General features: G+C 56.2%; 1 protein-coding gene across 5 annotated transcripts in view; it reads right to left on the bottom strand.

Annotated features, from left to right (window-relative positions):
- JADE2 (jade family PHD finger 2) overlaps window positions 1-12,564 on the bottom strand; it is a 47,402-nt gene extending 34,838 nt beyond the window's left edge. For 3 of the 5 annotated variants that reach the window (XM_082650081.1, XM_082650085.1, XM_082650084.1), the window contains exons 1-4: window positions 12,452-12,544; window positions 8,576-8,760; window positions 3,558-3,615; window positions 1,348-1,436 (exon numbers count right to left, since the gene is read on the bottom strand). In XM_082650081.1, the coding sequence (XP_082506207.1) occupies window positions 1,348-1,436; window positions 3,558-3,615 (147 nt within the window). In that variant the 5' untranslated portion in view covers window positions 8,576-8,760; window positions 12,452-12,544. Of the gene's footprint in view, window positions 1-1,347; window positions 1,437-3,557; window positions 3,616-8,575; window positions 8,761-12,451 lie in introns of all 5 variants that reach the window. The other 2 variants (XM_082650082.1, XM_082650083.1) reach the window with 2 other exon arrangements.
- Between the last annotated feature and the right edge of the window lie 1,467 nt (window positions 12,565-14,031).

Below are 14,031 nucleotides of genomic sequence, written 5' to 3'. Positions count from 1 at the left end.
CACCCCCTGCTTTCATTCCAGTTCTGACTGCATTCCTGGAGATATTTCCTTCCATCTCCACCACTCCCCTATAGGGCCAAGGGAGGATACTAGGTTGGGGGATGGGAATGGGAGGTTTCAGGTCTCAAAGGTGTCCCCACCCCCAGCCCCACAAAAGGAGAGCCCCAGGGTAGGCCAGCTCCCGGAGGAGGCGGGGAGTCCTTTTTCAAATGCAAGGTTTTTCGGAAGACCCCCTCTAGGGACTGGCTAATGATAGCAGCTCCAGGATGGCCCCTGCAGTGAGGGAGGGGAGAGGAGGTTGCCAGGCTCAGAACAAAGATATCCTCCCTCAACCCGGGCCAAGTGCTCTGCCCCAGAACTCTAAGCCTTCCCACCCTTGGCGTGGTTGGCCCCAAGAACCTCACATCTTGGCTGTATAACCTTAGGATCCTCAATTTCCTTATTATAACAAGAGGGTTAAAAAAGTAGTGTCTAGCCCAGTGCCTGGCTACTCTGTGGGCTGCAGACAATCTCTCTGTTAAGGGTCAGATTCAAAAGCAACCCCCTTCTTGGGTACTCAATGCTCTGGCAGCCTCATTTGTGCCAAGGGTCTCTTCTGTGCCCAGTGCCACGCATTAAAGACCTAAGAGGGAGCGATGAGGCTCTAGGATGCAATTTTTCAGGGGCTGCAGAGGCAGGATCGCATGTCCATTTGTCTACCCACCCCCAAAGCTCTTCTCCACAGCTCCAGAGGCCATAAGTACCTCTACCTGTCCCAAGAAACAGCGTCAAAGTAAGGAAGGCTTAAAGGGCAGATGCATGTGAAATGGGCATAATAAGGAGTGAATGACCTAACTGGATGACTTTGAGGACTCCACCCTTCATCCCTACATCAGCAAATCCTGTCACCCTTGGCTCAACCTCCAGAATGTCCCAGATCCTACTGTTTCTTACTCTACTGCCATCACTCAGCTCTAAGCCACCATCATTTCTCTCCTGGACCACTGCCAAAGAATCCTCCCCACTCCCACCCTTGCCCCTCATATTCCCTTCTCCTCACAGCAGCCAGTGGGACCTTTCATTAAAACAGCAGACTATATAATTACCCTGCTTATGATCCTTGAAAGGCTCCTCCTCTCACTCAGATCAATAGGAACATCTTTACAACAATCTACAAGGTTATGAGAACTGGCTCCCCCACCCCTTCCTCCCATCCACTCTACTCAGCCATACTGGTCTTGTTCTGCAATGACTGCACCCTCTGCCAGGAATCCTCTCCACCCCATATACCTGCACTTCCCCCATACATCCCTCCCTCTCCTTTCCACCTCTGTTTCATCTTTCTCCAGGATACCTGTCACTACCCACCTCTGAGGGTTTCTTTTCGTTCTGCCGGGGCCAGCCTGATTTGGTGCTGCTGGGCAGTTTGGAGCATCTTGATGCAGATGTAGCGTGACCTGCAGAGAGAGCACAGCCCATGAGGGGCCCCTGGAAGGCCAGGAACACCACCCACCCACGTCCAAGGAAAGGAGGTCTGTCAGGAAAGCTCTGGCTTGAATGTTCAGGAGGCGGAGACCTCTGTGAGCACCTGGTGGACTGTCCCTGCTCTGGGCCTTTCCAACAATGAATGGGGACATGATGCCTCCTCTACCCACCAGCCAGAAGACGCCTGGGAGGTGAAAGGCAGTATGGACAAGGACTCAGTATGAGCTTCCTGTGTGATCCATGACAAATCCCTTGCCCTCTCTGGTCCTCTGCTTCCTCCTTGGTGAAGGAGGCTATAATAAGCCTTCTGTGGCCACTCTCCTCCCCCACTGCTGATTAGACACTCTGGGATGATGCCCAGTGGGTATGCAGAGGCGAGACAAGGTAGTGGGAAGATTGCTGCTCTGAAGTAGACCCACAGACTAACCTGGAGCCCTGGCTCAGCCGCTTACTAGCTCCTCACCCTGGACGAATGACTTAGTCTCTCTGAGCCTCAGCTTGCTTTTCTATAAAATGGGGGCAGAGAATAACTATCTTCAAAGAGTTGTTGTGAGAATTAAATGATATCATGCCTGTAAAGTCTTGGCACGGTCCCTGGCACACAGCGCTGCCTTGATTAAGATTACCTATTACATCACTAGGGTCTAGAGGCCCTCTCTGGACTACACTCAGGTTGGCCCCCACTCCTACGGGTCAAAGGAGCAGCAGCTACGGATGGGTAGTGGTGGGGACTGGTGAAAAGGGAGGATGCCTCAGCCTGGCCCAACTCCAATGCAGAAACAGGGCTCAGCTGCCCAGATGCTCTCCCTTGCGGGCGCCTGGCCCTGAAGGGTTCCTTTGCCTGAAATAAAGTTAGAAGCAGAGGATGCAGTTCTTCTTGGCTCTACTGAAACAGGCCACAGGCAGCGTGACTGCAGCCACAAAGGGCCGGACGCTGTGATCTACTGCTGCAGGGAGGAACAGCGGGCCAGGTCAGACACCAGAGCCAAGCTGAGTAAACAGACCCCAAAGGACACTGAGTGAAACCTGGGGGGAGAGAAGGGGCTGGGACCTGATTTCTCATTCTGGTGCATGTGTCCTCAGGCTCCAGGGGATTAGAGAACTCCGGGAGCTCTAAGGGGCCTTGGAGATCTCCCCAGTCCCAGTTGCTCACCACGTACGTGAACAAACTAAGGTCTACAGTTGCAGGGCTCCAGGCCCGGCCTCCCTGGCAGCGCAGGCTCTTCCTCAGCCTGGGCTTTCACCAGAGGACACCGCTAAGTGGGATCTTCCTGGCAGAGTGTCTCTCCTACACAGGGCAGAATGGAACTCTTTACTCCGACTGGCTCATGCAGGCCCAGGTTCTTAGGGCATCTAAGAAGAGCTGCCTTCTAGTACCAGAAAAAAGCCCTCACCTGACACAAACCTCCCTTTTCGCCTCCGTATTTCAGAAGGGGCTCCCTAAGCCCCATTTTCTCTGTAACAGTGCCCCCCCCATATCCAGGGCTGGCACACCCAGCCCCCACACAAGTCTACTCTGAGGTTCTGTTGCCAAGATCCCATGAAGGTCAGACTCCTTCATTAATTTTTTCCGCAAATATTTACTGATCACCTATTATGTGCCCGATCTAGCTGGATACAGCAGTCAGCAAGACATGACCCCTCTTATCAAGGAGCTTACCTTAATAAGGAAATGATACTTGGTTAGGAAATGATACTTATCAGGTCACTATAATGAAGAGTGACAGGTTTTTTATCTGTTGTGTGGACACTTCTACAGGGCCCTGACTCAACGGCAGGGCCAGAGGGAGAGGGGTGTGTTCCTAGCAGCCAAGAACAGCACAGGCAAAGGCCCAGAGGGGAGTTGATCTGTTCCAACCAGAGCAAAACACATGGGGCTGAGAGCTAGAGGGTAAAGGGGAGTAGAGTAAAGAGGACAGCAAGGCCCTGGAGGCCATAGTGGTGTGGGGATTTTCTTAGGAGCAGAGGGACCTGGCCTGATTTATACTTTCATCAACATTGAGACCATGGGGCAGTGTCCCCCGATCTGGGCCTGTGGGCCTGATAATTATGCAAACACTTTCCCGGTAGGAGCCCCAGATGGAAGGCCTTACTGTCGGTGGTGTCAGAGTTGTCGCTGCTGATGGAGTACTTTCGCCTCTTCTCTTCCATCTGCAATGAAAGGCAGGCCCCATTATACTCACAGGCGGCTTGGGAAATCCTCAGTCTCTCAGAAAATTGCCCAATAACCTTCCTCCCCACACTCACCCCACTGCAGAGAAAGACTGAGAACAAGGTGGTGCCCTAGCCTTCTCCTCATCAGCCTCGCCCTCTCCCCGCCCACCTACATGGGCCCTGGGGCTGGGAAAGGGGGCGGCATCTCCCACCTCCTAAGCCCAGAGCCTCAGACAACAGAGAGTCTGGTCAAAGACGAGGGAGGGCAAGGGGGGTCAGCAGCCCCAGAATGAACAGAGACCAGGACCTGCCCACTGCCAGCTTCCACTCAAGGAAACTCAGGCCCACCGAAGAATCCACTCTCACCTGCAAGTTACAAGTGGTACCCTGCTGGGTGCTGAGGAGGGAGGGCACAGGAAACAAGACTGACTCTTCCAGGAGGATCAGGTTATCGGAGTTGAGGGACAAGCCAGTCCAGACAGCACTGAGGGCACATACTGAGAGCGGCAGCCAGAGGGGTGTGGAAATGGGGTGGGGGCAGGGAGGCTGCAAGCTGGGTCCCTGAGCCACACCAGGCCCAGGGTGAATGGGCTGGGCTGGGCTGCCCTCCCTCCCCTCAATGTCCTTCTGCAGATAAAAGAAAAAACCAACTTTCTCTCCACTACAGTATTTAACTTCGAGGTAGGAAGGGCAGCTCTTCCATACTGAGCTCTTTCCCCTACCCGTGCTATCTCAGGTCCTAACAACCTGCGGAGCTGTGAGCTATTAGCTTCTTTTACAGAGGAGGCTCAGTGCCTTGTCCTGCTAGTAACTGGCTGAACTGGGATTTGAATCCACGTGGTCTGATCCCTGAGCCCACACTGAGCTGCCTTTGTGCTCTTGTCAGCTCCTGCCTCTTGGAAGTGCTTTCCCACCCACTATTTCCTCTAATCCTGCAGAGTCCTGGGTGGCAGAGCCTGCTCTTGTCCCCTCTTGGAGGGGAGCACACTGAGTGGCTTGTTAACCTGCCCCGGGTCTCACAGCTAGTCAGTGGCCGAGTCCTAACGTGAGAAGAGACCTGAGGCTCAGGGCCCAGAGTGCTTTCCACCGTGTTCCTGTCAGTCTAGACCCTGGGGTGCCTCACTGTCCACAGCAAAGGACAAGGAGCCAGTGTCAGTAGGGAAAAAGCCCCGCTGCCCGTCCCAGCTGCAGGCCAGCCAGGCTCCCCACCCCCACTCGGAATCCCATTTGCCACCTGCTGTCATCCCAAGTCTGCTCATGCCCAAGCCTGGGGGTCACCTTATTTGACTGTGGCCCTGCAGAGACCAGGGAGCATTGGCTCTCTAAGGTGGGGTGTGACTACCCAGAACTCTGAGCTATTCAGAAGTACCCTCCTGCCTCATACTTGACCTTAGCCAGGAGCTCCTCTCCACCCCTGTGTCCCCAGTAGCAGGATCAGGATGACAGGAAGGTTCACTAGCACTGCTTGCTGCCCAGCTCCAAAGGTGCAGGCAAAGTGCTCTCTAGAGAGTGTGGGGGTATGGAGGGATGCCTGGTGGTAGCATGGACGCCAAGGAGGCAGGAACAAGAGCTAAAACTGCTAAGCACCCATCGCTTGGGGAGGGGGTGCGTCCTGGTACACAGGGAGCTCACTGAGGCCTCAGAACAGCCCTTTGGTGCTGGTGGGCCTGATGGCTGCTTCCCTTTTGCAGCTGAGGAAAATGAAGCTCAGAGGTTAAGTGACTTGCCCAAGATCACAGTGCTCGTAAGAGGTCTGACTCAGGAGACCATGTTCTTGACCTTTAGGCTACCCTGCCTCTGTGCAGCAGAGTGCAAGCAGCCCAGTGGCTCAGGTCATACACTGAATGGGGCAATAATGCTCCACCGCCCACAGCTGCCCATCCTTGCTATCCTCCGGGGTCTGAGTGTGATGAGGTGACTTTAACAGAACTCTTGACTCTAGCCTACATCTTGCCAACCCAGCCCTTTCACAGGTAGAGCAGGAGCAGGGGGAGAGGTGCTCTAAGTGCACCCACCTGTTTTCTCCTGCAATCCTCTACATGAATTGCATTGCTCTTCATTTCCAGAAAAGGGGCACTTGCAAGCCAGGCTCTCTCATAGCATATAAAGCAGGAGCACTGGATTCAGGGAGGCCAAGTTCAAATCCTACCTGCACCCCTCACTAGACCAGGGACCTTGGAAAAGACACACCTCCCAAAGGACACAAACTGGATCTGGAATTTTACATAAATCTCCTGAACTTAAAATGTTGGCAACTGATTCAGATTTTTAAAACACTTTGAGAGGGCCAAACTAAACACATCTGTGGGCCAGAATCAGCTGGTGAGTAAATGAGAGCAGTATAAAGCCCTTAGCACGGTGGCTGGCACTCCGTATGAGTGCTGGTTCTTAATTCCACAGCGGACTCGGGCCAGGTGGACAGTCCTCCTAACCAGTGCCCACCTGAAGGCCTCCTCAGCGAGGCAGTGAGCCTGTACAGTAAGCAAGGTCCCCTACAACAGGACCTCTTGACTGCCAATGACCTTCTCACTGCCTAGGACCAGAGTGCCCCGTCGGCGTGCAGACCTGCACCCACCCTCAGCCAGCCGCCCGTCCAACCTGCCCTCCATGAAACACCCCAGAGTCCTCCTTAGCAGGGTGTTATTAAGGGAGCAGATTCTGCGGTGGCTTAACTGGAATAATAACTAGGCTTCAGCGGGAAACCACTGCTTTGCTTCCTTCCTTTGAACCAAGTCTGTTCCAAAGGCCTCCCTGCCTCAGGTGAGCCTCTACTGTCAGTGGTTAATGAAGCCCCAGATGAGGCCTGGGCTCCCCCTGCGGCATAGCCTTTTGCCCCATGAAGGCCCTCTCCAACCCAGCAAAGGAGACAGGGAGGACTCTTTTACCAAAGCTGAAACCCAGGGCTATACATGCAGGTGGGGGATGGGAGTGCCAAGACACGGTCTTGGCCTCTGGTTCTCCTTTTCCACTGCCTCCCCCAACCTCTCCCAAAGCAAGGTCTGCTCTGGGAAAATACCTCAGGGTCACAAGGCACTTGCTTTTAGGGGCAGAAAGTGCTCCTGAAATCTTACCTACAGAGAAGACTCTGGGAAAGAAAGTGTCCCCGTTTCCTGCCATTGCCACCAGTGCACTTGCACTCCCACACCATCCCCAGCACGGAGACACACACAGCTCTCCTTCGGGTCCCCTCTTTGAGTTCCCTCAATGAGCAGCAGCCCACAGCCTCCTCCGCCCCACCGCCAACGCTTGCAAGTCCAGTGGGCGCTCCCTCCAGGATACAGTGAGAATCCACCCACATTTCCCCTATCTCTACTGCTACCATACTGGTCCAAGCCAGTCTCATCTCTTGCGGGACTCCTCATTCATCTTCCAACTTCCGCTATGGCTCCCTCATAATCCAAGATCCACACAGCAGCCACAATGATTTTCAAAAAGCATAAATCAGATCATGTCATGCCCTATTTAAAATCTTTCAAAGGTTTCCTGCTGCTCAAAGGGCAAAACTCAAGCTTCTGACCATAAGACCCTACGTGATCTTACCCCTGCCTACCACATACTGACCACCGCCCCCATCCCCACCACTTCCCAGCCAAACTGGCCTCCTTTCATTTCCCGAAACAAACCAAACAGTCCATGAGTCAAGACCTGTGCACAGGTGTGCTCTCTGCCTGGAATGCTCTACGCAGCCTAGGCACGTCTGACTTTTCATCCTTCAAGTTTCGGCTTAAACGTCACAGAGGTCTATGCCAGCTGCCTTATCTACAGAAAGCCCACCACCCAATCAGCCAGCTTCTTCAGAGCACCCATCACAATTTGTGTTTGTTGAGCTACTTGTTGAATGTCCTTCTCCTTGGGAATATACGTTCCACGAGAGTAAAAAGCGCAACTGTTTGGATCCCTGCTGGCGCCCCAGCACATAACAGGGACTTGGTACACATGGAGTGCCGAGTGTGTTCTTGTCGCCTCCCTCTAGAAGTGTGGGACCACACAGCCCAGCTGGCCTGCTCGCAGCTTGCGGGAGCAAACACCCCAGCCCAAGATTTCGTCCCGTTTGCATAGCCCGCCTTCCCTGTCTTAACCTCACACATTTTCCAGGAGGCTGTATTTGGTTGGGCTCCTGGCTAACGATCAATGTCAACTCAGTAATAGGGCAGCAATTTGGTGGTAGATGTTTTCTTGGCAACACTAGCCATTGGTCTTAGTGGGGGCCTCGGGTCTGGACTTGAAACACCAATGCCCAATGCCAGCCCCCTTTTAAAGACCTCTCCACAAATAAACTCAAATAAACACCCTGGGCCTCCATTAACGCCCTTCCAGCTGACCCTGGAAACAGTGGGCCTTTCAGGCCTGCTACTGCAGCAGCTCCCTCGGCAGTTAAAACACCCCAACCTGGCCTCTGGCCTCTCCTCTCTGGGGGCCACCAGGCCTACCCAGCCTGCCACCATACACAGCAGGATTTCGTCTTCCTCCTTAAAAAAAGGGGGGTGGGGAGGCTTTCAAGCAGGCAATTTACCATTCCAGACACAATCTTCCGAAGAGAAACAAAAACTCTCCCTGTCTGAGGCAGACCACTAAGGCGTGTATGTAATAAGATGCTAATACAATTTAATCATATTTCGGCTGGAAAACCTGTCCTCAGAGCCTGCTTGTGTCGGGAAGGCCAGACATTCAGAAAACAAGAGCTGCACACTCTTAAACCATTTTAAACGGGGGTCAGAGCCCCACTCTTTCCTATCTCTCATTAACTTTGATGCCTTCTCAGGGACAGTAACTGCCACGACAAAAATGATCTGGTACACACAGATGCTCAAACTTACTTCTCCAATCACGGGGGAGCCTAACCCTCCTCCAACACCCATCACTGCCCACCTGCAATTCCAAGTGTCCCAGGGGGCACCCAGCTCCCCTAGAACACACTGTCCACACCCACCCTCCAGACCCAGTTCTGGGCACATACCGAGGGGATCCTGGGAGACAGAAAGGGGCTCTGTCTACTTTGCCCTTCAGCACCTTCGCACCCTACCCTCCACCTCAGAGAGGGCAAAGCTCAGTGCACGCGCTCCCATGGATGGCTGCCCATTGGCAACTGCAGGGTCCTTCTGATCCCTTCTTCAGAGAAGGGAGCTGGCTCTCTGGCCTAGCCTAAAGGGGAGAGATCAAAGGTCAGCTGCATTTGGGTCCTATCCAGGTTATTCATAATAACAGTAAGAACGGCTAAGACTAATCAAGTGCTTACCACAGGCCTGGCTTTGTGCATAGTCTTCTTTGTGCAATAGATCGCTTAATCCACACACCCACCATGAGGCAGGTACTGTTATTAACCCCAATTGCAGATGAAGAAACTGAGGCACTGAGCAATTAAAACAGCTGGTGACTGCAAAGCTAGCATTCAAACCTAGACTGTCTGGCTCCAAATAGCGCACCTTGCCCCCCTCCCCCCCAGGGGGTACAGTGTACAGGGCACAGACCTACAACTCCCAGGTATGGCTGGGGTATTCCAGATTCCTATAGGTTTTCTGAGAACCTTCCTGGGTTCCTCATCTTTTTTTTTTGGTTTTTTGCCGTACGCGGGCCTCTCACTGTTGTGGCCTCTCCCGTTGCGGAGCACAGGCTCCCGACGCGCAGCCTCAGCGGCCATGGCTCACGGGCCTAGCTGCTCCGCTGCATGTGGGATCTTCCCGGACCGGGTCACGAACCCGTGTCCCCTGCATCGGCAGGCGGACTCTCAACCACTGCGCCACCAGGGAAGCCCCTGGGTTCCTCATCTTTGAGACACATAGTGAGGGTCCTATGTGGAGGACAGGGCAAGCAAGGGGTACCCCCCCTCCTCATAACTCTGACTTGGCCTCCCCTTGGAGAACCTAAAGGGAAAACTGTGAGGCCCACGAAGAGCCTGCTGGATGAGCTGTTAAGAATTTGGACTGGAAGCCTCTGACTTGGGTCTTGGGTATAAGACAAGTACCTCCCTGTTAACTGGAACACTGATTAACCAGAATACCTTGCCCCCAACCTTGAGGATGTGGAAATCAGTGTCAAAAGCCTAATCTCATGATTCTGGAAGGACTTGGGGGCTGGGGACCAGCAGTCCCACCTCACCTGTCAACGAAAGCTAAGTGGAGATTTCTGACAGCCTCTTGGATCAGTGTTATTGGCTGTTTAGCCAGGCAATTTAGGGAAAGGAAAAGCCTGTTGGATGGGAAATGTTCTGGACACATTTGCTGCATCCCGAGCCCAAACAACTCTATCCTTAAACACTTCAACTCCAAAAGTGCTGGGGAGATCCTTGGCTAAACAATTTCAAAACCAACATTCACTGCAAGTCTTGCTGCCTGGGGCGAGGACTTCCCTCGGTGAGGCATTTGCTGTGGAACCAAATGCTTTTCCACTCTAAACAACAGCCAACAGCACTTGGGACAACTGAGAGGCCTCCAGATCAAACAAACATCCCTTTTTTCCCCTACCATGCAAACTTTCTCAATAAATTATTCGCCCACTTCGGATCAAAGACTGTTTTTGCAGCCTGTGACCTAAAAAGCAAATAGCATCTCTTAAACATAAAAGCCCTCCTCCCTGCCTGGGTCGGCTTTATTACTCATTCCTTCCTCTTACAGTTACTCTGTTGTTATTTTCCTTCCCTTCTTGTTAGATCACTTTGCGAGTCCCAACCCGCCTGAGGAAGATGGGATGGGAGGGATGGTGCCTTCACTTGGGGCCCTAAGGTGGGAGAAGAAGTCAGGGTAGGGGACAAGCCAGCACCCTGGGAACCCAGGAGACAGGGCCAGGCCTGGTTGGCAGCTCCCTGCCCAGCTCTTCTGCCAAATGTCCTACTGGGAATTTTACCAGTGAAGGGAGGGAGTTAATGCCACCCTGGCAGGAGGGGCCAGGCAGCCCTACCACCACCCAGATCCAGCACTCAGTTTGCAAACATACGTTAAAGGGACATCCTCACAGCTTGTCTGGACTCAAAGCTCAGGGCTCCTCCCCCTTGCAACAAAGGCAAGGTGGCAGGTCAGTCGTGCCCACTCAGCTCCTCAGCTCGGAGTGCAAACATGACGCCTCCTGATGACACCCTACAAACTCAGACCCTATATGAAACTTTGTGTCTTGGAATCCCTCAGTAGATGGGGGCGGCGGGGGTGGGGGTGGGGTAAAGGAGTGGGAGAGAATGTTAAGCGCGGGGCAAGGTTTGGGAGTCTGCAGAGACCAGAGGCGCCGGATCCTTCCTGCCCTTGGCACCGAGAAAAGGGAAACACAGTCCTTCCCGTTCCCAGTAGCCCAGGGCAGGAGATCTGCGTTCAAGGTGCTAAGGAAAAATGTCCCGGCCGGCAGCAAAGGTTAAGGGGATTGGGAGGGGGTGGCGCGCGCCTCCAGCCTGCCCCTAAAGGCAGTCCGGGGGACAGCAGGCTGGAGGCGCGCCGGCGTGATTCTGACCGCGGGAGCCGGGAGGAGGAGCCGGAGGTGGCTGCGGGGGGCTCCGGCCCAGTCGAAGGAAGGGCAAGAAGCGGTTCGGGCCGGGGGTGGCGCCGGGAGGTGGCCTTGGCCCCCGGGGCTGGAGAAAGGGCTTAGGCGTAGCGGGTGAGGGCGGCCGAGCCCCTTGGGGGGTGGCAGCTGTGTGTGTGGGGATGGTGTGTGTGTAGGGAGGGTGGGTGTCCTGGGCCTCTAGAAGCTATAGCGAAGGCTTCCTGCTCGTCTCGCAGACATTCCCCTTTTCTGACATTAAAGCTACGAGTCATCAAGCTGACCCCCTCTCATCCCTTGGCCTGAAGAAGAGGGTGTCTCAGGGCCCAGGGATAAGCGGGAATGGACCGGAGGGAGCCACAAGTCTGCACCCAGGCGGGGAGGAGGCGGGCAGGAGCGGCTCCGCAGGCGCAGGCGAGTGGGTGGGAAGGAGGGAGGGAGAGAGGGGAGAGAGAGGAAGGAGGTGAGGCCGGGAAGATGCCTCTGCCGGGGGCGGGGCGGGGCCGGGGATCCGGGAGAGGGACTGCAGCGGTGCTTGGTGGGGGCGGGGGCTGCAATGTCACTCATGTGGGAGTCAGGTGTGTAAGTCCCAGGCTCGGGCCGCCGCTTGCCTACATCTTCCCGGTACTACCCAGGGCTCAGGGGTGGAGGCGGACGGCAGGGGACTGCAGAACCGTCCCCAGAGCGGGACGCGAACCGGCAGACTTGGAAGAAGGTAAACAAGGGCCACGCCCCCTGCCGTCGCCCCGCGGGCGCGCACCCGCCGCTCCGGCCGCCGCCGGTACATTTCCACTCCCAGCGCTTCTCCCCCGCTGGACTCCCGCGCAGCCCTGGAGGGGGGGCTGCCCCCGACCCCCAGCCCGCGCCCCCCGCACTGGGGCTGCGCACCCTCCATACTCACCTGGAAAGGGTATCCCCCGCCCCTCCAAAAAACTGTGCTTAATTTGTGCAGAGCCTCCGCGTCCGGGAGCTGAGCATGCTGCCCCCGCGTGCAGAGCCCGCGTGCACCCAGCCCGGAGAGGGGGCGACAGGGCGGAGGCGGTGGCCCCCGGAAGGTGTCTGGGACCGGACCGGCTGCACGTGAGCCCAGCGCAGGGTCATGTGCACCGGCTCAGCCCGGTTCGGCGCCCGGACGTGCTGCGTATCAACAAAATAAACTCGGGGAGACAGGAGGGCAGATAGCCCCGGGTCCTCCGAACCCACGTCCCTGGCCGCGCGACCTCCTCTCCGCACAGGTCTCCCGCCGCAGCCCCTCCGCCCTGCCAGAGCCCGCGGGGCAAGTTGCAGCCCCGGCGCGCCCCCGCCCGCCCGCGCCCCCTCCCCGGCCCGGGGGCGCTTTGCCGCAGTCATTAATAAAGAAGGTCGCCAAGCTCACCCTTCCAAAAGTTGTTGTTGCATGCGCCCCTCTCAGCCTCCCCGCAATGTACTCTTTAAAACACGACTGACCAACATGCGCAATCTCTCTCCCCTGTGCTGTGCATCGGCACCCCCCCCCCCCCGCGCGCTGGCTTCCTAGAACAAGCAGCCAGCAGGAGAGAGAGGGAGCGAGCGAGCAAGAGAGAGAGAGAGAGAGAGAGCGCGAGGGAGCGAGGAGCGCTGGAGATCTGTTGCAAAAACACAAAATAACGCCGTGGAGATGCGCAGGGCCAGTCGCCGGGGGCCGGATCTTACCTTGCTCCGCGGTGCCCTTCCGAGGGCCGCTACCCCCGGCTACGCGCCGCGGCTGGGGCCGGCGTGGGAAGGATGCTCCTGAAACCCGGAGCTCCTGGGGCCGGCGCGGGCGGGCGGGGGGCGCGCATCCATCCGGGGTCGTGGCGAGGGAGGCGGCCGGGCCCGTGGGGTCCCCGGCACCGCACCCGGCCGGGGACTGTCAGCCCGCCAGACCTAAGCCCTTGCCGCTAGGAGTGGGTGCAAAGTAACTCCATGGACGCTTCTAACCCCCCCCCCCCCAAATAGCCTCCAACTGCGATGGCCGCGGTCGGCACCATTCACCAACCCCCCTGTGTATGTTTCTGTTTCTTTTTAAACCAAGACTTCCTTGTGATCTCTTTAGAAAAAAAAAAAATGTGTTGGGGTGGGGGTGGGGTGGGGGCGGGCGGGAGGAGCGAGGGAGGGGGAGTAGCCACTTTTTTCTTATTCACTCGGATTTCCACTCCTGACACCCCCCGCCTCGCCCCTCCACCCCCCCGCCCAGTTGTTTGGCTTCAGCTGCGGGTTCAGGTAGCGTTGCAGGCCTCCGGGGGGAGGGTACCCTGCCGGACCGCCCTCTTGCCTGCACCTCGGGCCTGGACTCCCCACGGGCTCTGGGGCGCCCCCAGCCCGCCCTGTCCCCAGGGCCGGGCCCAAGCGGCGGCTGCGCCCGTGCAAGTCCCATCAGGTCTGCTCACACTTCACACACTCACACACATACCCCGCCCCTCCACTCTCTCACTCACACTTTCTGCTCACACCCCGCCCCCTTCGCGCCCCAGACCCGGGCGGCGCCCCCCGCAACCTTAAAAAAAAAAAAAAAAGCAAGCTTATACTTAAAAAAATCTTTTGGCGCCATATTAATGACGTACTTAAAATTTGCCATTTCTCCCTGCGTCAAAAAGACGTTTCTTTGCAAATAACAGCCTGAAGGCGACACTCGCGGAGGGAACGAGGTTTGCACTGAGCACCCCGCCTCCCGGGGTTCCAGCGCTGGAAGACCCTCGCTCTAGGCCCTGATCCTGAATCGCTGGTTTTAAAATGCGAAACGAATAAATCGCGTGGCGTTTCGCAGCGCCAGAAGTGAGCAGAAAGTGCTGGCAGGAGCGGAGGGGAGGGGCGCGCGCGAGTCTGGGGGAGGGGGCGCGGCTCTCCTCCCCCACCCACAGCAGATGGAAACTAACATGCCGGGCGGGGGAAACTTGAAATTGTGGGCGACCTCAAGAAGGAGGGGCGGTCCGTAGAGAGGGTCCCTCTCGGGTTCGT

Source organism: Grampus griseus, assembly GCF_964374135.1.
Source record: "Grampus griseus genome assembly, chromosome: 3".
NCBI classification, from domain to species: domain Eukaryota; kingdom Metazoa; phylum Chordata; class Mammalia; order Artiodactyla; family Delphinidae; genus Grampus; species Grampus griseus.
Note: the sequence above shows the minus strand (reverse complement) of the source record. Positions and strands in the feature narration are given on the sequence as shown.